At 40.0% G+C, this 26,815-nt stretch overlaps 2 protein-coding genes across 2 annotated transcripts; both read right to left on the reverse strand.

Annotated features, from left to right (window-relative positions):
- Nucleotides 1-6,156: 6,156 nt before the first annotated feature.
- On the reverse strand, nucleotides 6,157-13,060 carry LOC115364139 (stromal membrane-associated protein 1-like). Its single transcript, XM_030058587.1, has 10 exons — nucleotides 12,780-13,060; nucleotides 12,113-12,246; nucleotides 11,868-11,953; nucleotides 11,690-11,765; nucleotides 10,777-10,845; nucleotides 10,511-10,586; nucleotides 9,074-9,198; nucleotides 8,465-8,669; nucleotides 6,924-7,261; nucleotides 6,157-6,832 (listed from the first exon to the last, which is right to left on the reverse strand). Exons 1-10 carry the CDS (start codon nucleotides 12,895-12,897, stop codon nucleotides 6,698-6,700), a joined length of 1,362 nt encoding a protein of 453 aa, XP_029914447.1. The 5' UTR covers nucleotides 12,898-13,060; the 3' UTR covers nucleotides 6,157-6,697.
- Nucleotides 13,061-13,633: 573 nt separating this feature from the next.
- cenpk (centromere protein K) lies at nucleotides 13,634-21,191 on the reverse strand. Its single transcript, XM_030057156.1, has 10 exons — nucleotides 21,069-21,191; nucleotides 19,974-20,093; nucleotides 19,810-19,866; nucleotides 18,287-18,350; nucleotides 17,703-17,749; nucleotides 17,502-17,584; nucleotides 17,202-17,300; nucleotides 15,142-15,277; nucleotides 14,985-15,038; nucleotides 13,634-14,047 (listed from the first exon to the last, which is right to left on the reverse strand). Exons 1-10 carry the CDS (start codon nucleotides 21,069-21,071, stop codon nucleotides 13,892-13,894), a joined length of 819 nt encoding a protein of 272 aa, XP_029913016.1. The 5' UTR covers nucleotides 21,072-21,191; the 3' UTR covers nucleotides 13,634-13,891.
- Nucleotides 21,192-26,815: the final 5,624 nt, after the last annotated feature.

Genomic DNA, 26,815 nt, shown 5'->3' on the forward strand with positions numbered 1-26,815 from the left:
GGCCCAAAAAAAAAAAAAAAAAAAAAAAAAAAAAAAAAAGCAGCTTTGTGACACGGTGAAATTTTGTGACACTTACTTTCTGAGAGGCAGGACATGATTCAGGACCATACCACTGTTTTTGCATTTTTTTTTTTCAGCTCATTTACTGCACCCTAAGCAAGCAACCATGCTCTTTGAATCCTCTGCTGTCCCAGTGCCATTTAAATGATGGATGCTTGAATTTTGCCTGTAAAAAAATCTCCTCTTCTGGGACTATTATATTCTATTATTAACACTGATAAATAAAGTTGCTGTTTGGCACCAGACTAACCTACCTTACCCATGTCCTCCGTGTTTCACTGTCTGATTAAATAGTGTGTGAATGTGATGCTGCTGTGATCTCCCCACCAGGAGGGTGGGGTTAGAGTTGTGAACCCACCAGAAATGGGTGCAAACTTTTCAAATCAATCATTAAACTAAATTTCCAGGCTAACACTAAATGAAATTTGACAAAATAAACCAGGACTGGATGCTGACTGTGATGGAGTACTGGTCTCAAATAAAGTATATTAAAGTAGTAAGGTAATAAGGCATGGTGATTTTTGTGCCATACTTAAACGAACAGAAAATATTGACTGTGTTTAAGGTAGGAAAATGCATTATACAGCTATGGTTTGGGAAAGAACTGGTAGTAATATAAATGAGGCTATTAAAGAACTGTAAAAAACACACACAAAACAACACTCTCTAAGTTACAGGAGTCCTTTATTTTAAGGGGCATACACACAGCTGAATATCTGTGCAGTAGTTTAACACAACGCTATTTGTATGTAGTGTTGACCAGGCAGGCTTACAGCTGAACCTTGGGGAACTCAATCCAGGAGTGGGACGGAAGAGCAGGAAACGTCTCCTACAACCACAGAGGAAGCTCTGCTTGCAAGATAAGCACATAATTTAGAGCAGAGTCCTTGATGGCAAACCAGTTTTCCAGGTGATTTAGAAATACGTCATGGTCGACTGCATCAAGCGCTGTGCTGAGAGGAGTAAGAAAAGTGGTGCTGAGCCGTCACCTGCATCAAGGAGAAAGCTGCCACTTTGCCAGGAGCCATCCCTGCTTTATGCAGAGCTCTGAAACCTGGCTGGTGTTTCTCACAGATATTGTTTCAAGTGATGGCAGAGATCAGATGGAAGGAAGGCTCTTTTTTGGAAGAAAAAGGACTTTTGGAGATTGCCCTGTAACTGATCTACACATTTTTAATTTACATATTTTATTAGTAGTGTTTCTAAGTTTGAAATATTGCAGAGCAGTAACCCAGCAGCAGTCAGGAAGCTGTAATGAGATAAGCAGGAGACAATAGGAGACTGTGAAGATTCTCAGTCATCCAGGTCATGGTTATTCAAAGAGAGGTGAATTGAGGGCAGCTGCGCTTGTTTGTAGATTCGTGCAGATGTCTTGCTTCAACACAACAGGGAGGAGCAGCAATCAGCCAGTGGTATCGGAGACCTGCATAACAGCCTCACACAGGTTAAATACCTGGGGCTCTCCACCAGTCAGTCAGAGCTGCTGAAGCCTCTTGGATGAGAAGTGCTGTCAAGGATTTACAGACAACCTCATTTCAACTCTCCTTGGAAAGAACCGATAAATAATGTCCCATGGGCATTATGTCAAAAAGTGCTGTCACTTTAGAGATTAGGCAACCAATAAAATTTTAGTTGTGACAGTTGTTGCGGATGAAATCTCAGAAATAAGTGCTTCATGATGGCACCTACTTTCCGGGACTCTGCCAAGACTTTTTTTTTTTTTTTTTTTTAATATCAAGACTAGAAGATTTTTACATTGTTGATCCTCCATTTACATTCAGCCTGATGTGTACTTGCTTAGCCATGGGAGGATTTTAAGAAGGGTCTTTTTTGTTTGTCACAGTGTCAAGAGGGTCTGGCCAGATTTTGTGAAATCCACTTCTCAAATCCTTAGTGTGAGTTTGAAAAACTGTGTTGCTAAGGTTTGATACAGAGACATGTTGAAGTCATTTCGAATCAAATCAGATGAACTAATGTTAAGTGACTGACATTCAGAGGGACTAAAAGGTTAAATAAATTCAGAAAATCATGGAGCAAGAGTCAGACAACAAAGATGGATATTTATATACTTAAGAATATGTATCATGTCATATACAAGAGAAGAGTTCAGAGAATTCTTTTTTAATTTTAGATTTCACTTTGCAAACTCCAGGAAGCTGGATCGTGACAGTAACCAAGAAGTTGAGATATTCAAACAATTTGAGGTTGGGAAGATCTGTTTCTGTTACCGACAGAACCAGGACAGCATTTCAGATCACAGCCTATTTACGATCGCTTAAACCACCACCACATCCAGATAACCAAGACCAGTGGAAGTGGGCGCAGTAAGGAGGGGTGGCACCAGTTAGTGGTGTGCCTCGCCCTGTCTGAAACATAGCTGTGTGATCATCAAAACCACATCTCATCAGACAATTAAGTTCTGACAGATGACAAATTAATTAGATGGGAGGATATCTTAATACATCTATTCAAGATAATGATTTACTAAATAAGCCAATTGTGATAATGACGACCATGTTATTATTTCTTGCATGTGCAGGTATTGGTAGCTTAGGGCCTTATAGTCATACTTATTGGAATATGGGAAGAAGTATGGCCTGTAATCTCTGTATTTTGTCCATTTTGTACCATTCTGCCATCCGAGGCAGGCCTGACACTTGCAGACGTCGGGAGATTAGCAAGTTGTTTGACAGGAGAAGAGGCAAAGTAGATGTTACTCGCTCGGCGTCATGAAGTAGCTGACATGCTCGAGTTCAAGGTCGGTGACATGCTCATAGCAGGAAGCTGCGAACCGGCTCTGTTTGACTGAATTCTGTCAACAGTATGCGACTGAAACTCACAGAGCCAAAGCAGAGGGGACGGCAGAGTGCCAGAGATTATTTGTTAAGTTTCTGTGAGAGTGCTAATGGGGGGGAGATTAAAATCATCCTTGGGACTTTCTAATTGTTGGAGTTTAATGTAACATTCCCTCAACAGCTACCACTGTGGTAAGTTTTTGTAAGGTACTGAACCCCCAGGAGTTTTTGTGGAGCTGCCGGATGGTTAACATCGTAACACTGGGGCAGCAGTGGACATTTTCCAAGAATGTGGGTAACTTTTCCTCCCCCTGCAACTACCTCCCTCAGCCACCGCTGTGAGTAAGAATGCACTCTTTGTCAACTTGCCCAGTGCAATTGGGTTTAAAATTACTTTACTCAGAAAATAGCATTGTACATGAAGTGTTACACTGCTTAAAAGGTCTGGACTCATGAATGAGTGCATGAAAGTGTGATCAGGGGGAATTTTTCAAAAATCAAACTAAGCTTTCATATCACTGAGATGTTTAGTTAAGTATTAGTCATGCAGGGTGGGAGTTAAAGTGGAGGCTGATGTGCGTATCTCTCTCTGGAACAGAGTGTGTGCAAGAATGTTGCTGTGTCGAGTCAAAAGGCACGTAAAGGGGCTGGGAGAGAGGGAACATTCTTCACTCTGTTGACGGTCTCTATTCTGGAGCCGTGTTAAGTTTGACACAGAGGCTGAGAGGAATGCCTAACCAATTTGCTAAAGGTCCCAGACGGGGAACGACATCAGACCTTACTGTGAAAGTTTTGCTCTCTGCTTGGGCTGCTGCAGCGCTTAGAGGCTGTTGAGGAGTCAGCAAGCGGAACAACACCAAGCATCGTGGCTTTCAGACCCAGCCAATCATTAAGAGAATGTGATTTTTCAACCATTTGCACAGCTGTGAGTTGGGTCTCCTGCACAGCTACAGCACAAATGACCCCTTACACAGTTTAAGCCATCCTGCCATCAAAATGCAAAGTTACTGGCATTAAGCGGAGACCTTACTCTGAGTCAGGCCATCCTAAAGCATTATCAAAATTTTTTCAATAAGGGTGCAGCTAAGGCTGGGCAAAACAATGGAGAGTTCATACAGGATGGCTAAAAAGTGGGAGTGTAACAGGTTGGGCGGCAACCTCACCCTATTCTTATCTTTCCACCTACACACAAATGCAGAGGCTTTGAAAGTCCAGATTGAGCCAATTGACTGATTTAAAGTGCTTACAGCAGCTTAGCAGTGTTTACCTAGTGAGGTTACAGAATGTGGTTTCTGGTGAGAGATTGTGCCTGTAAGTGCAGAAAGGGTTTGAGCCAGTGGCATTTTTATTACACCAAAGTTCATCAGTAACGATAATGATAAAATTTTAGTGCATGTAAAATATATTTTCAACTATGTCTTTCTTTGAAAGTGTTCCAGCTTTCATAACCTCAAAAGCCTGGAGTGTATTCAAAACCCAGACCTACTGCCTATTTGAAGAAGTGAATCATTCTGTTGAAATTTACATAAGCATATCCAAAACCCAGTGGGTACTGAGCTGGCCCATGAAGGAACTACTGAACAATGCAGCACAGAGGCAGAAGGCAGTGAGGCACATTTTCCCTACAAAACTGGTACCTATTGCATGACTCTGTTTTTCCAAATTATAAGTTTGTGTTCAAGCCTTGCAATGAATATGCCAACAAATGCAGACTGATTGCATCAGCTGTAAAAGAAATACATTAATAACTAATCTTGATAAATTGCACTCTGAAAACCAGTGTTGCATACTGTAGTTCATAAGGATAACACAGCATTAGAGAAAGTATAAAGTCACAAGTGAACAAATGCAATCAAAAAGGCTAGAATTTCAAAGCAGAAAACAAAATAGAAGATATATTTAAAAATTTAAGTCATGCTTACAGAGAGCTTGTATGCGTTAGGCTGATGATTTTGGTCACAAATTTTACAGGGCAACTCCCCTTTCATTTTGTGTGTTGAAGTGCAATGCTGCCATCAAGTGTTGGATTTCAACCCGTTGTAGATGCTGATTTTATCAATGACTGATTTTTACCCCTTTTCAAACTTAACTTACAATAAAATCATCTGCTGGATCCAGTGATGATTAAAACCACACAGCAGTTTGTTATTCCCCAAATTTGTTCAATACATATACAGTAGGAGCTGGCCAAAATTAATCAAACACTTGACTAAATGAGTTTTCCTCACAAGGCAGGTGGTGTGGACACTGTGTTATCATGATCCATGATTTTGTGAACCACACCTTGCTGAAATCTTTACAAGGGCTAAATATTTTCCCACACTTGTTGAAGTGAAGAGGAACATTCAACTCATCAAGACTTTTGACGTCAGTGTGACATTTGAGTGAGCTGTTCCGAGTCCTTCAAGAATTTCTAAGAGAGGGAAACTGTGGTTTGAATTGCAGTGGATGAAAAAATACACCCTTTTTTGCAAGTGAAGTGGTGCAGTTCTCACCAGTCATCATTCAAAGCGTCCTCAACACTGAGTGTGGCAGAGTGCTGAAGATGTGGGGATGCATATTTCTGACAAGCTTAAGCCAAGGTTTTTTTCTTTTGGATAAATAAAAAGCCACTCTGTATGGTAGTGTTCAGTCTATGGTGAAGCAGTTCTCTACTAGTGGGGTTTTCTAGCATGACAATATCACCACCCACAGGACAGAGGCAGTCACTACAACTGATACCTGTGAATTCTCGGCCCAATCCCCAGATGTCAAGAAGATGCACGTTTGACCTCCATCCAATTGTTAAAAAGTATTTTCTTGAGACTACTTTTCTTCATTTTTGAAAGGTGTACATCACATATTAATAATTATCTTCAGGAGAGCAAAAAGGCCAGCTTCAACATTTCACTGAACCCATTAGACAGTCTTTAATTCTCACTAAAGAGTGCCTACACTTCAGAACTGATAGGTCCATTATCACATTTTAACTATGTGATACAATTATCCATTACAATACATTTTAAGATATTTAAGGTTGTTTAAGGTTGAGTTATATAAGGAGGAAAATTATTAAAAGTATCTCGTCAAAAGCAGTTGAATCTACTTCCATTTCCTGTGTTCAGTCACGGCTGGTTTCAGTTAACATGAAGGTTCACATGTTCACCAGTAATGTGACCAAAGTAACTGTGAGCCCTCTGGGTTGAGGACTTTGAACAGCATGACCGCAAATTTCAATTCCTTCTGTTAGGCTCCACTTCTGGACTGGGACTTTCAAAATCACAATTCCACACCTCGGTTTAAAGAAAGACATCAAACCAAATAATGGAATTATCACTTTTATTTTATAGGGCAACCACAAGTACTTTAAAAGAAGGTTATACAGCACTGTACATCTGGGAGCAGTACTGACAGACATAATAGCCATGTCTTCTCCCTTTAAATACTATTCTTTTAAATTTTCTATAATCTCATAATGATACAATGATACAATAAAAGCTTGTGTAACTGGTCCTGCAGCTTTTGATATGTTGTTGAAGTTGTCGTTTTTGTTGGGACTTTGTTTACTTATGTTTGTTTTTTTCCAAAAAAGGAAAATAAAAGTTATGATCAAAAACCATATGACAGGCAGAAACTGCCAGGCTGTAATCCTGTATGACTCCCAATTCACTCACACAATAGAGAGAAAGAGAGACAGAGAGAGGGAGAGAAAGAAAGAGAAACAATTTTCATGTTCTGAAGGGTCAGCAATGCTGCAAACGGGCATCAGTTCATAGCGAGGTGAAGAGATGCACAAAATTTGTTTTGCACCCCTTGCAGCCCCTACTCTTTTACTCTGCCCGATCAATGACCCCCTGAAAGGCTCACTTCCATAGCTGCGTGCTGAGAGTCTGGCCAGATGCCGTGGCAGCCCAACCTCCCATAGCCGAGGGAGGCTGCCCAAAGGCCATCTGCCCCCCAGGACCGTTCAGAGTGATCCCTGACATCTGCTGGTTCATCTGAGGATGTGAGAGAAATAAACACGTGAGACCATGGACTACAAGAACCAATTAAAACACTGACATATCATCCCTCTAACAGCCTGCGTACCTGACTCATGTTCCACTGGGTTTGCTGTGCAGGTGGGATGGCGTACATGCCCTGAGCAGGAACCATGCCTGCAGGCATCGTGCCACCCTGTGGTCCCATCATCCTGGGGGCCATGCCCATCACGCCAGTGGCGGGGGCATTCCCCATAAAGCCGTTGGGCATAGTCATCCCAACCATCATGCCTGCATTGGGTGCCATCATAGCTGCCCCACTCTGAGCCATCATGGCACCCATGACGGTGGTGGGAGGCATGGTCGTTCCCATGCCAGGGAAGGCCTGATAGCCGGCGGTTGCTTGGACAGGGAACTGCATCTGGGAGGGGCCCATGAATATGCCAGCTGGCGGGAAGAGAAAAGCAGAACTGAGAGCGAAGCAGCTTGCATGAAACTGTGACTTTCAGTTTTTTTTTTAATGCAAAACATGGCGTGATTTTCACTGTGAATAAAAATACTTGTGTAGCATGTAATATACAGGCCTGTGTTAATGTGTGGGCACCCATTTTAGGTGATATGCATAGATGACATCAGATCAATTTTCCTTAATTAGAAAGAAATTTAAGTAGGCGGCAAATTTCTGGAACAGAACTTTGGACAGTACTGTGGAGCTGGACATGCAGAAATGGACAAACACTGATTGGCAGGGCTGATCAATACTCAAATTATTATCAATGCCACAATATGTCCAAGTACAACAAGTATTGCAGTGCCACAGAGACACCCTGACCTACAAATTGCATTTGCCAGTTGTAATAAAAAATGTTTGTTTGGTTCAGAGCCCACATCGTCATCAACATTTTAATGCAAATATTAATATTAATTGCCTCAGGTGAAAAGCTCACAGTGCTGCTGGAGGATCTTACACACAGAAGGAAGACGCCTGAATCCACAAAGTCATCAGCTGAGGCAGGTTGTGGCCTGCCCTGTAGGAGCTAGAGGGATTTATGAGGCAATCTACCATGACACTCGCTAAAAACATGCACAACCTACATCTGGGAAAAGCAAATAGCGGCACTGGCTACAAAAGAAATATCTACTGATAAAGTTATGGTGTGCTGTTCATAAGTGAGGTGTTACAAAGAGGTTGGTCACAGCTGATGTTTACAAAACATATAAGCGATATGTGAAATTATTAGTTGTATGCACTATTGTGTGTTTGTTTGACAACTATAAAGGAGGATGGTTTTAGGACACAGGCTGTATGTGCTGCTGATGCTTCTTAAGGGTGTTGTGGGTCTAGCTTGAAAAAGGCATCTGAGATTGAGGGTGTCCACACTGCGATGCCAACAATATTCCTGCACCCACACCCCTTTTTTCCAATAAAAATCGCAGTAATGTTTCACAATACATGGGAATATAATTACATGATTTGATAGCCCAAACCATATTTTACATCAGATTTTTGTTTATAGACATCTATTCATCTTATCCTGTTTCTAATTTGAAGCTTTGAAGCCTTGTGAGCATCAATTCCACAAAATTTTTATATGTAAACAACAAACAGTTGCGAAACTTGTTTGGAGTTTTAAGCATGCAGGTGCTCACCAGCGGGGGCCTGCTGGGACATACTGCTAGTTCCATAGAGGGACAGGATGGAGTCCTTGGACAGGGGCTTCTTGGCCATGTCATCGCCTTTAGTGCTGCTGCTACTGTCACTGAACAGGTCCAGCTCTGCCTGGCATGACCCTGAGGCGGCACCCCCTCCTGCTGGAGCTTGTGTTGGGGTGCTGGCAGCGTTACTGGAGCTCACCTAGACATGGGGAAAAGGGTGACAGGGAAAGGAATCTGTGTTTTCAAGATTTACTGACGGAAGAGAGGAATCAAAGCTTATCTAATACAGGTTTTAATACATCACATTCAGTACAAGCTGAAACCCGAGCAAAAGCACATGCACCAACTCATTTATTTGCAATAAACAGGAAATGTACAGTTGAAATGGCACCATGTGGCATTTTAACTGGCATGTGGTATCATTTATTTGTAAGCAAAGAAAAGAGAAACTACTGTTACATTTGTTTGTAGTTACATGTAGCACTAACCGTGTCAGCTACCTGTGTCTGTTACCTGTCCCGACTTGATAGGTCATAAATCAGCAAAGTTTCCAAGCTAAGCATTATTCCAAATCCAAGCTGGGGAACGGTTGCTGGGATTTACCTGAGAAAACTGAGCTGCAGATGTGGGGAGGGGGTTGGATACCATGGGACCGAATATATCCAGGTCATTGTTGTTCTGAGTTGTGCTAGTGCTACCATTGTTAGTTGATGCAGCTGCCGGTGCGTCTGTGAGAGAAAAGTGAAAAAACTGGTTTTGCAGGTGGCAAATAAGCTTATGCACTATGCAACCGCAGTGAGAGCATGAGTCTGAACAGAGCTCAGCAGTTCACATTGACCATTTCCTGTTTTTGCCATCATAATACTATTTGCAGCTCACTGAGAGGTTGTGCAAAATTATAAACAAAATCCCCAAACAGATAAATGTTGTTTGGTAAAGTAATATACCCATTTGTTGATGTGAGCCTGTGCACCTATTCGTGTTTACCTTTTATTCATGTAACTAAAATGTCTCCCCCGCAGCTGGTGAATTGACCACACAGCATGAAAAACTGTAAATACAATGAAAATTCGTCACCTGAACTGACTGCTCACTGAACAAAAAAACAACAACAAGGCAACAGTAAACATTTCATTCCCCTGATGACGCAATCCCCCTCTGTGGCAATCACAAACAAATAATATGCCACCATCTTCTGAACTGTGACTACTGTGTTGTCCCTCAGCCTAATAAGTGTTTAAAAATGCTGGAAATGAGATGAAATGTTTCATACTCAAGATCAATCACAGTCACCAACAAGCAATGTCAAAGGTACTACATTAGAAGACGAATGGGCACTAATCCACAGCCCCACCCCATCTATTAGCTGTGTGCTGCAAGACCTTTTACAATGGATCCTGGAACAGATTCAGGACCCAAACTAGGTCTAAAACCCAAACCCCTGCCAGTCCTTTTTTTCTTACACAGGTCACAATGGCATATTAATTACATATCAAAATAACTGCCTACTACAGTTTCTTAGTGGCATGCACATCAAATCTCAGTGTAGGTGTGATAAACCCAATGCAGCTTTACACAGCACCTCAACAGTATACAGACTCCACAGACATAATTTGGTCATTCTACAGATTATAAACATAAATGATCAGAAGTGACAACAGGCAGAAAACTACTCGCTGAAACGCTGAAACTTCACTTAGCACAATGGCAGTTTGAACAGTTTCAACTTCAGGGCTCCAACACATGATGTAAATCAAATTCAATGATTTAATCATGACAGATTACACAACTTCCAGAACCAATATTTAGAGTATTAGGGACCAGTGATATCTGCTCAAGTCTGATTTGAATGTTCCATGTCTTGAGAGCACTTTATCAGGAATTTGTAATTCAGCTTATCAAGTCATCAACAGTAACTCTGTCTGCCAGCAATGAAATTTGAGACCAACCATGACAAGGTGAAAAACAAAAACAGATCATGAGCACAGTTCGATGGCAATTCCATAGCTTCACCAAGAGAGAAAGAGGAGAGACACTCACCGAGGCCTAGGAGGTTGACAGAGGGTTCTGAAGTATTTGCAGGGCTAATTTTGGGGACAGGCCTGCTCTCTTCGCTCTTGAAAAGCAATAAGGATAGTAATAATTAACCAATAAACACTGTTTAGATTCAGAAAAGAGCTTTGGTAAACTCTGTCAGGTTCAAAAGTCCATTCTGAAGAGCACTTCTTGACAAACTTACATTCATATGCCGTCATAGCAACTCATGAAAGTATCCATGCATCTTTGTGGGTCGAAGCAACACTTACCGTGGTATAGGATGACAGCTGGCTCCCTCTGTCCGACTCCTTCTCTCTCTTACTCTCCTTTTCTTTCGGCTAGCAAAACAAGAGAAACTGAAAGTGAAAACCACGTCGGGGGTAACGTTACAGAGCAATTCACCACTGTTGTCACTTCTCTTTTTCATGTAACAGCACAATATAGAGCATTATTGTTCAGTAATCACATTACAATTACTGATTAACATGCAAGTCATTATGTAAGTTACATTCTTTAGCCTCTTAACTAGTGTATTAACAATCAAATGATTCCCCTCATCTAACCTCACCTTCAAGTCATCTAGGAAATATTAGAATTACAGCACTCATAAACAAGCCAAAAAAAGGGTCAATTTAATTCAGAAAGTAAGAATTTAGTGTTGTAGTCTTTATCTTTATTAACAAGTACATCAGTGCTTTATGTGCTCAGGCACTATGGAGCTTAAAGCTGTGAGGTGCTGAAATCTATCACCTTAAAAGAAAGTGCCTTATTTTTTGTGTGCATCTTCTAAAACTTCTTGTTCTGGTAATATGAGTTTATAGGCCTACAATATATATTTGATGGCTCAATTGATACTGCTGTTTAGGGGTGTAATGCAAACATAATGTAACAACAGGTGTAACTTCTACCTTATCTTAATGAACAAATAATGTGTAATTCATTACTTCTAGCCTTAATTATAAGGTAAGGCTAGAGCTCATACGATTTTTCCAAGTATTAACTATTTATTCTTTTATCATGTGATTAAATTCCTTTCCCTCTCTCATTTTGAAATGAAGCCATGAAGCCGACAATGCCGTGCAACAGAGGAAATGCAGGTGTTTGTGTTGGAAATGTGTAAAGCAGAGATAAAAGCTCTGTCTGACAGGATGTGTGACAAATTGGCATGCAAGTGATGCATACACTGCCTCCGTTGGTCACATTCTTGCTGTAGTATTTCTTCTTCTCGTATTTGTCCCTGATGAAGAATTCCACTGCTCTGGGATCAAAGTTAAGAGAAAACAAGCCCACAAACCGTGGCACAAATGAACGAACACACAGGCTGCTTTGTATTTGAGTGACTGCTAACAGTGAAGGATACTGGTCTGTCTGAGGCCTTCTGAAGCTTTCTGGAAGGTTGGCCTCGTAAAGCTGCCTGGCCTTGGTGTTACCCATATCCTGTATACTCTGAAACAGCAAAGAAAGACAGACAAAAGAGGTCAGATGTTCACATCTATCTCCTTACTCTCACAAAAAAACACAGCTTGTAGGGAATGATTCTGGATTTGTGAAAAAGAGGAGAGGATGTGTAAAAAAAAAAAAAAAAAGTGGACTAGCACGCCTTACCTGAATTTGTTCTGAGGTCCATTGGTCCAGGTTGACTGATTTGACACGGGATATGTGTACACCCAGATTCCTGTGGATGCCAGCACACCGGATGCAGATGAAGACTCCTAGATTCCAAGATGCCCATCTTGGACCTGAGGGAGAGAAGACAGGAAGGGGATGAAAGACAAAGAGAGAGAGAGAGAGAGAGAGAGAGAGAGAGAGAGAGAGAGAGAGATGAAGAAAGCAAGGGACCAACATGCATTAGCTTGTAGTGACTACAGTGCCTCAGTTGCCAAGAACAGCCTACATTCTTTACCAGTGAGCTTTAAAACCTGAGGGAAGTTTCCACAAGAGGGCCTGACACACACTTTGTTTAATGCCTTCACAATATGGCCCTGCCACTGAGCTCCAGATGACGGAGGGGAGGAGAGCCTGGGGAGCTTATGTAGATTTAGACAAGTTAGCCGGGTTGCTAGCTACTTAGTTTAGCTGAAGGGGAAGGAAGATGTCAGCTGACTTGCCCAGTGAGCCAGCTACCTAGCGAGTTAGCCTGTTAGCTTAGCTAGCCGACTGAGTCCACACCGGCAGCTGACGCTGGGTCACAACTGTCGGTGTTGATAGTTTCTAATGTTAAAAAGGAGCCGGGATACATGTGAATATAAGGCCCACGGCGTGTATGTCGTACCTTTCGCCTCGCAGTCGGCGCAGTATTTGTTGTCGTCCTCTCTCAGCATTTTGGACAGGATGGCCTGATGCTGCTCGTTGAGTTTTTGGGCCTTCTCTCTCTCTGAGCGGGTCGTCATGTTCGCGGCGTCGACGGGCTCTCCTAGATTAATGTACTTTTCTGTGATTAGTCGTCAATCGCACCAACTTTCTGATATAAGAGCATAATCAGAGGAACAAAACGCCTCCGAACGAAATATGACAACACCCGGAACCGGAATCCCGTCTCCGCCCACAAGAATTCTGGAGCTGACGCGACGGCTTTACCGGATTGGACGACGCGGCCGACGCGCCGGGCTGACGCACGGCCCCGCTCCGGACTCAACTTTCACCGTTTCCACTTAAAATTTGATTAACCGCATCAACTGTTTACCTCCCATTCACAATATGAGCACAATATCATCAAACCAGGCCGTCCCATGCATGGCTCTCAAGTTTAATGCAAGTCAGCAAAATATACAGGCTTATATCTGAATATCTGCAGGTTTCTAAAAGCTACATTTAACCCGTTTAAATGGCGCTATTCATGGATTTCGGATCTGAACTCACAACCAATTCAAACATCAAAATAAAGAATCATACCTGTTAAAGCCTGTGTATTAGTCATCTGAAGCTCTTGATTTATATAAGCAGCATAAAAAGGGATAAAATATACTGAGGGACCTGAAGTCCAACTTTTAAGCAAATACAATGCATGGTGTGCTTCTAACACTGTTCTGTATCACTGTATGTGGACATGGCAAAGGAACCTGTCACTGCATGGTGAATATAAATAAGACCTCTATAATCAATAATAAAGATATCTGAATACGTTTAGACTTTAAAGTCCTATTTTATTATAAAACTTTTTCAAATTTGTTACAGAGTCTTTGTTAAGGTGCCCTGTTCATACAAAATACACAACAGTCATGTTTGATACATGTTTATGTGGTCGCAAAGGGGAGAAATTTACAAAAAAAGTGAACACTACAACAATAAATGAAAGAATACATACAATAAATCACAGGACAGTGAGTCGTACACAAATATACATGGTAGGACTGGATGTTAGAAACACTGTAGTCGACTGCTGCCCTAACAAAAGGTTTCCAGGCGGATCCTGAAGTTATTCTCCGGGTGCCTCACTGCGATGTTGTAGCGGAGCAGCATCTCTATGTATGGTGGCCAAAATGTGTCGTCTATCGTCACGTAGGGGTCGTGTGGCGTCTCCAGGACCTTGTTCATCATCAGCTGGGAGAGCACAGGCGACAGGAAGAGTGTTACTAACAATATGGCATGCAGGCTTTTTATTACACAGCTCAATGATCAGAGGATACATTGTATGTATTTTATGATTTATTTTGTGACGTGACACATTGTCTCTTCACCAGATATCTGCTCCTGTTGTGAAGTTTTGACTGTCACTTACTGCTGCCTGTAATTCAATGGGCAGACACACAGCCAGATTTGTGTTGGAGATATGTTTTATGGATGTTGTTTCCATTCCTTCTTGTCCTTGATCGAGGCTAATACAGGCAATAGATTACTCAGTAGTTTAGGTTTCCATGTGGTTTGGGGTGCTGTTTGCCATTTATTGTTTTATAATGTGTGCCCTTTGATACAGAAACTGTGATAAACAGTGATAAACTTGATTTGACATAAAGGTCTTTGAAAGATACCATATTAGAATAATTCAAACTTTACTCCACATTATCCAATATGTTTAATGAAGGCACTGCTTAAATCATTTAGATTGGTTAAAAAATTTTTTCTTTTCAAAAGTCTGCAGCATCTGAACTCAGCAGGTTTGCCTCACTGCACTGGGACTGGTCCACCTCAAATTCATTCAGGACATACCTGTTAAACATTTATTTACAAAATATCACAAAGAAACTTATTCTGACCCCTTTTCTGATAACAAAAATTAATAGTAAAATCATGAGAGCTGCACAGTATGGGATCTTTACATTTTTTCTGAGCTATCAAATGAACAATGAAATTTTCCTGGTGACAAATGCAATTTCATGACTGCAGAGCTGTCTGACTGCGACTGAAAGTTTACACTTGTTTGTGAGACCTGACTGCCTGGCAGCTTGCAGTGCCACTTGGTTTAACATGTTACATTAAATAATTACCCCTACAACTTATTACGTGCTCAGTCACGAGTGTGCGGTGAAACAAAACTCACCTCAAGAATTTCGTTGAGTGAAATCAGGTCTTCATTTATGTTTTGTGGAATGCCCTGGAAGTTAAAAAAAAAAAAAAAAAAAAAGTGCTGTTAAGCCACACTAAAAGATGCCTCTGATGAATAGACTGGTCATTAAATACATGACAGGTTCTTGTACCTTCTTCTTCTTGCTGGCAGCAGCGTCTTCCCGAGGAAGTGGGAAATGACTCTCCAGTACATCTCCCAGTGACTCCATCAACCTTTCCTGGTAGTGCTTCATCTTCTGGATCTTGACTTTGGTGTCCTGCAATACACTGGACAAACACCAACAAACAAAGAAACAAACAAACAAACAAACACATTTACACTTAGAGAATTAAGTATAAAAGGCCTCCTGTAAGAATTATTATTGTACAGTCTTGTCTACAATAAGTTTCACTCATTCAGTGTTTTCTTATTTTGAAATGAAATGCATGTCTTGGGCACTTCTCCCCAACTTTTAGAAATAAGGAGAGGTGTGTTTTGCATGTAGTCTCTCCCAGTGGGCATACAAAAAGGTAATATTTCCCTTATGGCAGTACAACTTTTGCATTATGATTATTTGTGAGTATCTAGCCCTGCTTTACTGATTCATAGCAGAATGATGCTATTTGGAGAGAAAAAATGCCCTGACTTCTGCAGCTTCTCTATCTAAAGTGTCAGGCAGTCTGTCGATCTTCAGTGTCTGCAATCTACAGCACTGTTTGGACAGTGTTTCTTTTGACTTGTGTCTAAAGCAAACAAAAAAGATCCAAAAGGTCATGTATTACATAGCTTGATTTTTTACATCTTGAGTCCTTGATAACCACACACCCCTAACCTCCAGCAGCCCACTCCCTATTTCTGAAGCAACTGTTCCATTCAGATAAAAATGCAGCACAGAAATAAGAAACTCTGGTAAGAAACTCTGTGCAGCCGTGCGTATTAGCTGACCTGGGAAAACAAACCTTCCAGCAAAAATGTTAGTAAGACAGAGGGCAGATCAGAATCCTTTCAGAGTAAAAGTATGTTTTGACAAAGTTGCCTGCATTGTTCATGTAACACATAGCCTAATTACTCCACCGCCTTTGTATGCATTTTCTCTTTGCCACTGTAAGCTTGGATAGATAGTAATCCTTTTGAATTAGAAGTAGTTACGCTACCAATATTTATTTTTTTAAAATTAAACATTAAATATTATGTAAATTGCCGCTGTTATATGTCGATAAACTCAAACATCTTCTGAGAGCTGTAAACGATTTGCAGTCATTATTCTTGAGAAAAATAACCACATAGCTTCAATTTTCATCGAGCATCACTGGTTTACACCTGACTGCTCACTGTTTGTTCATTCTGAGTGTATTTTTACAAGCTCAGAGTTTCTGCAGGTTTCAACAAGTTGAATTTAAGATTTTTAAAGACCTTTTTAAGACCATTCTGAAAGCAAATAGGACCTATTTCATGTCCATACTGGCAAAAAACTACAACTTGAACATAACTGTACACTGAACTCTGTGTACACAACAGTAATATGTGTGTGTGTGTGTGTGTGTGTGTGTGTGTGTGTGTGTGTGTGTGTGTGTGTGTGTGTGTGTGTGTGTGAGCGCTGTCTCTGCTGTCTGAGAGGAGGCGCCATGTCAATCTTCACACCACACTAACTGGATGTTAATAAATTCTGCCCGGGCTGCACAGTTTGCATTAGCTGTTACTGGTTCCATGTGCGTTTTGTTTTGTAGTTTTGTTACAGTGTAACAAACACACATTTCCAAATATGATAGATCAATATAAAATTTCCCCCAAAACAGACTGTACTGGTTAACTTTTATTGCTTGTGCTGCTGACTTTTACTGGGTGTAATTAATTGTGTGTCATATTAAACTGCTAGATGCCTAAATTTCCTTCGGGCTCAAGAAAGTATCTATCTGAAGATAATGCAACTTTATAAAAGAAATGCTAACAACATAATCCAATTAATTTTTAAGTTGTTTTAAGGCCTAAAACCCACTTTTTAAATGAACAGCCATTTTTTCTATAAATAAAATTTTTTTATAAATAATTTTCAGAGAAAATATGAGCATATTTATCAATCTTTTAATCTTTGTACAACTGTAATTTTTCTTTTTTTTTTTTTAAATTTTGCCCCACTGGTGCTCTCCAGTGGAAACACAGCATCGCCACTTGAAATTCTCTGCTTTAGCACAACAGTGCCACCACGCTCACCTGTGCCCTGATAACTTCTCTTTCTCCATTTTGAGCCGTTCAACATGATCAGTGGCTGCGGTCAGCACCTGTTGCCTCTCCTCCAGCCACTTCTGTTCACTGCGAAACATAAAAAAAAAACATGCCACGTGCATCAGCACACCCCAACAGAGCAAAAAAAAAGGAACCAGACAACTATCTAAAACGTCACTTCAGTTCACTTTTATGATTCATTTATGATTCATGATTCATTTCATGATTCATTCATGTGTCACTGGACAAACAGTGAAATTAGGAAGTCTATGTAGAATGAAAGGTCACCATTTTTGAGTTTCTCTCAGTTTGTCCCTCTTGGCCTCGTAGCAGGAAACAATCATTTCAAGTTCCGTGCAGAGCTTGAGCATCTGTGGAGAACAAGGTGGGAGAGAAAATACCACAACTTGAACACATGAATTCAACTGTTTTAAAGACGGTGGTTTAAAAGGCAAATCCTCTTATCTTGTAATTTATACAGAGATATACCTCCTCTTTTCCAGCGTGAAGTAAAACCTCTGGATTTGTTGACAACACTGGGTGGAGGGGAAAAAAACATCAGTATATCAGACCATTACATTCATAGATGAACTGCGCATTTCATAACCTTGACAAAACAAAACACAACAAATTCTAAACCATATAGGTGTATTAATACATTGAGGTAAGAATTAAATTTGAGTTTTGTTTTCTTGGAAGAGGACAGACTTTTAAAGTACCCAAATTATGAAATTTATTGTTAATTGTACAGTTTTTCTGTACATAAGTATCACAAGGCATGTATCTTGTGAAATTTCCTATATTTTTTATATCATAATTGTGATTATATCACAATCTCATTTTTTCCAATATTGTGCAGCATGACTACACGACAGATGAAGTGGTTAAGAGGGGCGATGCCGTGCTACCTTGACATGAAACTGTGATTTTATAATTCACTTTTTTCATTCACAATTACTCATTTAGATTATGCCATTCCTATCACATTATTGTTTTCATTTTCCAGGCTATCATCTTATTATTTCACAATACAGTGTGTATTGTATGTGTGTATTGTTGATGGAGGCACTTACATTTCGGCTCCATTGCCAACCACTGCTTCAGTTCAGCCTCTGTCGCCATCAGTCTGTTCACTGACTGGGGAAGGAATGGTCACAAATACACCAAGACACATGAGCTATCTGGACGCTTTGTGATGCTCTTATTAATATGCTTTCATGAAAAATAATATTGGTGATAAAAAAAGCAACTTTTGATTTTTTCATTCTTATTTATCACCATTAAAGCAGAATTGATCATTTTAGATCATTATATGAGCTATAGAATGAAAAGGAAAAATAGCCAGCACATTAAACCATTAACATTCTTTATAGCATGATAAGCTATACATATACAAGTATCACAATTCTCAGACAACTGGAGAAAAAAATATCATTCCATTGCTATGTGAGTTTTACTACACACTAATCCAAATGCATCCCACTGAAGTTTTGTTCCCACAGCTGATCTGCTGGCATCTAATGCACCTCAAATCAAGGTGTAACTTAAATTTTTTTTGGTAATTTACTTTAATGTCCACATATAACTAAAAAGTCTTCTGGTGCCCTCATAAGCTGGTAAGAATCTCCAACATCTGTGATTTCCAAGTAGGCTGCCGAACAGCGGTGCACCCACACGCTGTTTGGTTGGATAATCAAACCCAGGAGACGATACGCAGCTGTGGACTTTGTGAAAAGACTGAAAGGCTGGATTTAGCTTTGTTTGGCCGACTATTTTTGTTCTCCCAATTTACTGAATGCACCACTCCTCTCAGTTTCCCCCAGAAACCAAAACAACAGCGTGTTCATCCTCACCACAAAATAGTCACTGAAGAATAGGTCGCTCGATGAGCTAAAGTCAAACATTCATGACTCCTACACTCAGACAGAAATGTTAGCAGCAGTGGAAAAATTTCAAAAGGAGGTTCATGATCGCCTCAAAAACTCGAGTTTTCAAAAATGGAGAAATTGCAGACATATTCAAAAACTATTCGAAGGAATGATATGCTTTGAAAAATAGTTCAGCTAAAATATCCAAAACATTGCTATAGTCGTTTAATCATATAGGTCCAAACTTTCATTTTTCAGATATTATAATGTTTTTAAAGGCTGCATTACTGTAAAGAAATGCAAATTTCTGAACTTTTTCGACTGTTCTAGCTATTTTATTATTTCCCTTTACCTTACTAGGTCACATTCACAGTACGAATGACTAATGTATGGCGTGTAAATATCTTGTGATAGCACCAACAGTCATCCCTACAATACTGTCACAATATCGCAGTCGAGGTACTTGGTCAAAGATATTGTGATATTTGATTTTGTCAATATTGCTCAGCCCTGTTGCACATCATGAGTTATTCCTAGACAGAAAAATATTTTGTGTAATTTTGATGTTCCTGTGTGCACTTATTCTTAAAGTTAAAGTTTGACTTTATTTATCCAGAAATTACAACATTTCCAAGGTGTGCCAGTAACACCAGGTCAACACTGTGCAGAATCAATCAAAATTTACTTGAAAAGCGCAATATTGTGTTGTGGGGGTGCAACCGCCTCACCTGTTCTTGTGGCTCCTCACAGAAATCTGGTTCACACAGTATAATTTCATTCTGAAGCTGCAACAGAGAAACATTGTTTACTGTATGCATGTCCCACACAGGTAGGTGTGGCTCAAAGGCAGTGTGAACTGCCTTTGAGCCGTGCTTTCAAAACATCAGCCTACCTTCTCCAGCTGTGCAAACTGCTCCTCACAGTCGTTCAGCAGCTCCGTCTGAGCAGCCTCCGACCAATCAGCACCGGAGGCCAGAGAGGGGAAGCCTGCCTGGTTACTGTTCACCTCAGCCTGGACACATGAGCACATAAACACATATACATCAGGGCTGGGACGATATGCCTATCTACTGATTTGATATGTATTGCAACTGTACAAGTACTCTGATCAGATATAATGATTTACTAGTTTTTTTTTTTATCCTCTGGTTTGTGGATGTGAAGTTTCATGAGGCTGTGATTACCTTAAAGGTCACAATAGGTCATTTTATACAGTGATGTCAAGTTTCAAAACGTGGTCTCACTAAAAATGAAATGGCTACTGTGGGGGCTAACATCATCACACATGATAAAAATGTGGCTCCCTGAATCCACAAGAGTCTCAGCTTTCCAGTCAAACCCAAATGCTGCAACTCCAACTCCATGTTTAGGCCCCAGTCTGCACAAGTACACCATTTTACAACAGGCCAAAATAACACATTTGTGCTGCATGCAAAAACCTGCATGGTTAGTGGTCCAAACTGCATTTGACTAAAATGTCTGCAAAGAGGAGACCCATCAGAGCCAACAGAAGCCATTTTCATTCAGATATCTGGAGGTCAGAGGTCAAGGGACCCCTTTGAAAAAGGCCATGAACTAAGTTAGCAGCGATATTCAGTCACACTGCCGACAACCTAGCATGACCTGTTTGGTACCTGGGGATTCGTTTGGTCGCCTACTTTCATATTTAATCGATTCAGTAATGAAACAATCGATTTACATTCGGATTTGGATGCGTGTGAAGGTGAGTAACACAAAGACCTTCACATACAAAGTAAAAAGGTGTTTGGTTGCATGGGTTAGCTCAACATTAGCTACATGTTCCCACAACACTACAGCCTGAGTTTGTGAGGTTTGGGGAAAAGACACAAGAGCAACGAGAGCAGTCAGGCTAGCAGGCGGCGAGGCTCTGTGGTCAGTGACCTAAAGACACGTCGACAGGGACACGAGCGCTAAACTGTTGTTCACGTGTAAGATACAAGGTGTTTTAGTTCAAATAAACGCTTACCATTTTGTTGTTTTGACAGGTTGTCCACGACTCAGCGGAACGCCGCCAGTACGGACGTTTTGTTTTCAAAATACCGCCAACATTGATGACGTATGGTCTGCGACAGGGCGAGCTCGTGCTGCGCTTTAGTGCGCAGCCGCCGCACTCGTCTACCCGTCTGTTCCATAGCTGTTCCATATATACGTATATATGTCTATGGTCTGTTCTGCGCGAGCTTCAACCTTTCAATTTAAAACTCGATTTCAACGAAACAAAGCCTAAAGAGGAATGTAAAAATAACGATATTATAAAATACTTTCATGTGATCAGCCTGTTAACGCAGATCTCACCTCCACATCCTGACAGGACAGAGAGGAGCACTGAGGCAAAATCAAACATGAAAACGTCTTGGTGAAAACGAAATAAATAAATATGTCATATTATAAATTTGTGGAAATACATTTGAAAACTGAGGAAGGCTGTGCGACATCTACCGTCACTGACGTGATAGAAAAATCATTTTAGCTCAATTTATTATTTATTTATTGATCTATTTGTCTATTTATCTATTTATATGATTGATGTTAAAATTCTAAGCGTTCTAAAATGTTAACTAATTAATAATAATTAATAATAATGTTACTAATAAGTAACACTAGTAATGTAGCATGATCCCTCTTTTCTTCTTCTTTATTGTTATTTTATTAACCTGCTATTTTATAATAATAATAGCAAAATACTAATAACAATAACAGCACCAACAATAATAATGATAATAAATTGATGATATTGTTGTCATTGTTGTTCATATATTTTTTATTCAATAAAATATTATTATTCGTTATTTGTCTAGCATTTTTTTAAACTCGTGAAAATGAAAAAAAAAAAATTAAAAAAATCAATAAGAGCAAAGGTAATTGTGAATAAAACAGGCAATTCCAATGAGATTAACATGACTAAAAATAAATGATTCAAAATATTTTCTGTGTAAATAGATTTTAAGCAGCATTGTGAAAAATGACTGAACCTTGGAGTTAACATTAAACACAAAATAGCTGTGCGTGAGAAATTATATATTCTGACCAGCATGATCTATATGATCTAGAACTGAGCAGAATAGAATAGAATAGATTACAATACTATAGAATAAAACAGAAACAGGAACAGAATAGAATAGAGTGCAATGGATTACAATACAATAGAATACATTAACAATATAATAAAATAGAACAAAACAGAAACAGTAATAGAATAGAATAGAATAGAATAGAATAGAATAGAATAGAAGAAAGCAGCATGCTGATGCACAAGGTTTGCAGCTGGCTCCCTTGTCAGGCACTGTGTCCTGGTCAAGGAAGATGACATCACGCACTGAAAACGTCTGATCTCTAATAATACTGTAATATAATTATTAGTCATCAGTCAGTGGTGAGCACTCAACGTGTTACAACAGAAATAATATCGGAAGAAGAAGAAGAAGAAGAAGAAGAAGAAGAAGAAGAAGAAGAAGAAGACCATGTTGCTGTTAGGCCATGTTGTTGAGTGTGTTTTATCGTAAACTGGCAAAGAAGAGACTTTGGCCATTCATAGAAAAATAATACAGGAAACTGTGGTGGTACTATGTTGTTTAGATATTTCCTTATACAGACAAAACTCTGGTGTAAGATGTGAAAGTTAATGTTCTTACTGCAGCAAACCACATCCACACACACACACGCACGCACACACGCACACGCACACGCACACGCACACACACACACACACACACACACACACACACACACACACACACACACACACACACACACACACACACACACACACACACACACACACACACACACACACCACACCACACCACACCACACCACACCACACACATACACACACTGCACTGGACTCGACTGAACTGCACTCCCTGAAACAGCCAGCAGGTGTCTCTGTTTGTCCTTCTTCTCAATGCCCCAAAAAGATTCATTTAAAACCTGGTGCACATCTATCTGTACTTCTGCCTGCTTTTGGTGCTTCAGAATTGCACATACAGCCTTGTGTATTTACAGTCTATCATTCAGTTTATGTGCAGTATGCTCTGCTATGACACACAGCAGCAGATGGCAGACGCCAGGCTGCTCTCAGGTCAATACAATACTAATTATGAGTTGTGAATGTTGCTACTTGGACCATTAACATGTAGTGCAAACTATTTTGAGTGTGTGTGCTTGTGCGTGTGTGTGTGTGTGTGTGTGTGTGTGTGTGTGTGTGTGTTTGGAGGGGTTGTTAATTATTATTAATACTACTGAGAAGAAGAAACAGGATGGAATCAAGAGATGCGTCGATACAAAAGGACACAGGCTTAATTTTAGTTGCGGTGATGAATGGCTGCATGTTTCATGTTGGTGGCAGCAGTTTTCCTTTTATCTAAGATTAAATCAGGTTGCAGCATGCTTAGACAAGCATCTGGATGACTGCCTGGACGGCCACATGACACAGGGAAGTTGCAGATAAGTGTTGTTGCCTGTGCTGATAACAAATTAAGTCGTTCTCCATCTCCCTCCTATTTAGTAAACCACTTGAAGTCCTATATTTCACAATCCTGCGCAGTTAGAGCACATTTGTCTTCTTTGATTTGCTGTCTCGTCCCCAACAGCATATTTACATTTTACTTGTGGCCTTTATTAAAGAACACAAATATACCTACATTTGTTTTTTTTATGTGCAGATTCTTGATTGACATGTCTTCAGTAATAACAGCCAAGACCAGGCAGGCTGGTTATGCTGATGACCAGTTTGGTGTATATTTCTGACACTGGTATGCTGGTTTTAACTGGTGTTACAGCATCAGGGCTCCCATTTGTCACCTTAACAAGCATCAGAACACAATATGACCAGCACAAAGACAGCAAAACACTGCTAAGACCTAAAAAAAGACCTGCAGTGTCCATTAAAAAAGCTTAGACCATCAAGCAACTTTAGCTGATCTCAACAGCCTTTTTTGTTTTATTTTTGGATCAAGGATGTCAAATTGTTTGATAACTTAAAGGACCTCTGCACGGCTCATGATGTTATGTACAGCCTCGCTGATGCATTTGGCCTCTCAGTGGCTTCAGATATTGTGAGATAGTGTGTTACTTTCTTTACAAGCGCCCATCTTCTCCTTCTCCTGCTTCTCTGTGGCACTTATCACCCCCCATACCCACCAGCATACCAGCTCTTTATCATTGCAGCAGTGAGGCAGAGTAACTTCCATACCAATTAGGTGGCAGTCTGTGAAATATTATCAGATTGGAAAAATATCAGGGTAAAATACATATTTCTAAAGTTATAATATAGCCTGCAATTTTCCTGTTCTCTCTCTCTCTCTCTCTCTCTCTCTCTCTCACACACACACACACACACACACACACACACACACACACACACGTGCACAGGCCACACTGACACATGAATTGGCCGCTGTCTGGCACTAAACCCCGTCAGTGACATGTTGATCTATTCGTGCATTTGCTGTCACGAAACAAGACAAGCAATCTCGGCTTAGTCCAAATAGCCAGGTTAACTCGTTCTGCGTCCTTGACTTTAATACAGTGGCCAGGCGGCGGCGGGACTGAGGAGGGAATACATTTCCTGGGTTTGGTGGAACAGTAACCTATATTTTCCCCAAGATGTCCCAAAACCGCATCATATGAATGATCAACTAGAATTTGATTAATATGCAAATTTCTAAGCAAACTGTTCCATTTGAGCCTTCAGCGTAGGCTAATTAATCAACAGTTAAAGGAAATTAATACATACATCAATTCTGTCAGAAACATTGTTAGTTCAATCGCCCGTAAAATTGAAGTTTGAAGTATTAACTGGCTCCACAGGAAGGCTATGATTAAAACTCTTCAATTCGGCTCTATTTAGGGACATAGACTGACTAAACTGCAGGCAAGTAGAAAGTAATTTACAGACCTCATTGATATGTTTTAATGTAATAATAATAATAATAATAATAATAATAATAATAATAACAATAATATAAAATCACAAATTCATTATTATATTAATATTAGCAATAGCAATGGAGCACTAAAGGCCTTGCTTTTTACAGGGACATTTCTATATTCTTGTGGGTAAATTTGCAGTTTAGCTCTGTGTATATTGTCGTTTCTGAAATCAAGCACATTGAACACACCAGACAATTTAATTTTCTTTCCTGATGCTTTGCTTAAACGCTTCCACTCGACCAGTGTCTCTTATATTAATTTTCATTCTGCACCTGAGACTGTTTTCCACGAGGTGCCATAACAACAGAAAAAGAAATAGACAGTTAGATGAAGGGAGTTGAAAAAGGGGAGGGGAAAAAGATGAAAAGAGAGAGGGGTGGCCCCATTGTTTCAGTAGGGACTCATGCATCAAACTTCAATTTTCCGGACGATTGAAGTAGTGATTTTTTCCATCTTGAGCTGAAATACTGAAATACACTTAAGACCTCCAGATTAATTACCACGAAGTGGTCCCTCAGACTGTAGTATTACTTATTGCTGGGCCCGCCTGACAACCCCTCATAAAATAAGCAAGTGAAATCCATAAACTTAGCCTGCCTTAACACTCTCTCCCATCATAAATATGGTTTATTCAGAATAGGCTTCAGACCATTGGCAGAGTAGTAAGTGATATAAGGTGCAGACAGCGAATCCTTTAATAGCAACACACACGCACACACACACACACACACACACACACACACACACACACACACACACACACGTACGTGGAAATAGGCCCCCTATACACCAAAATAATTTCAAGAAAATAATTTCAAGATTACTCTCATCTGCAGAAGTGTGGCACATGCGTCTTAAATTGACTTCACATCTTTTTAGCATCTATGTGTTTTGAATGTTGATCATTTAGAATAGAATAGAATAGAATAGAATAGAAAAGCATAGAATGCATTTTTTTTTCCTTTGGAGGTGCCTTAGAATCTAGAGTTGCTTTCAGTTGTTAACAAAAAATTGTTTAAATAAATAATGAATATTATTATTAGATTGTCAAATCCCATAATCGTGCCTAAAGGCGTTATTACTGCTTATGCCTACACTACCGCCTAAGATTTCAATAGCCTACTGCAGTGAGGTAAGCGTATATTGTGGGACAAATATTCCTGTTTATATATTTACATAAGAAAACAGGCCTGCTTATCAATTCTGTCAACAAAGAGGGTTAAACGGGAGGTAGCCTTTGAGTTCCTCTTTTCGCTTCTGGACACTCTTTCTCACATCATCATGTTTTCAGCTTCATTAAACTCCTTAAAGACAAAAGAAATAAAGAGGGAGAGGAAAAAAAGGGGAGATGAGAAGAAAACAAACAAAGGACTCCCTAACCAGACTTTGGCATAAATGTCACAGTCTAAACTCTTTATGGCTCCCTACTTAACATGAAAAACACTTTCAACAAAATGTGCGGCATTTCTTGTTTAGAAAAACGCTCTTGGACAGAAGTCAAACATATTATTCCAGAGCTAAAAAGCGGGGAAAGACAAGCGGCTCACAAAAAAGAGCCAGTTTCATTGTAATTCATTGACTTGTTCAAAATGCCAGGCAAAGAAAAGGGCTAGACATTAATAGCCGCAGATGCCCTCATGAAGCGAGAGTCTATGTATGCATTATGGCTTTTGTTCGCACTGAGTTAAACTGTTTAAAAGGAGGGTTAACTCAATCCATCAAATTGTCTGAAATTGTGAGGAAAATTCAAAAACCATATGGCCTCCAAACGTTTGCGTC

Source organism: Myripristis murdjan, chromosome 1 (assembly GCF_902150065.1).
Source record: "Myripristis murdjan chromosome 1, fMyrMur1.1, whole genome shotgun sequence".
Classification (NCBI taxonomy): domain Eukaryota; kingdom Metazoa; phylum Chordata; class Actinopteri; order Holocentriformes; family Holocentridae; genus Myripristis; species Myripristis murdjan.

What these genes read in the sequence shown, in the direction of transcription:
- cenpk (XM_030057156.1), bottom strand. An exon ending in AGTTTGCACAGCTGGAGAAG is followed by an intron (nt 19,867 to 19,973) that starts GTAGGCTGATGT and finishes TCTCTGTTGCAG; the next exon opens with CTTCAGAATGAAATTATACT. An exon ending in GTGAGGAGCCACAAGAACAG is followed by an intron (nt 18,351 to 19,809) that starts GTGAGGCGGTTG and finishes TTCCTTCCCCAG; the next exon opens with TCAGTGAACAGACTGATGGC.
- LOC115364139 (XM_030058587.1), bottom strand. Translation starts at nt 12,897, where the DNA reads ATGACGACCCGCTCAGAGAGAGAGAAGGCCCAAAAACTCAACGAGCAG. An exon ending in GGACCTCAGAACAAATTCAG is followed by an intron (nt 11,954 to 12,112) that starts GTAAGGCGTGCT and finishes TTGCTGTTTCAG; the next exon opens with AGTATACAGGATATGGGTAA. An exon ending in AGCTGTCATCCTATACCACG is followed by an intron (nt 10,587 to 10,776) that starts GTAAGTGTTGCT and finishes TTGCTTTTCAAG; the next exon opens with AGCGAAGAGAGCAGGCCTGT.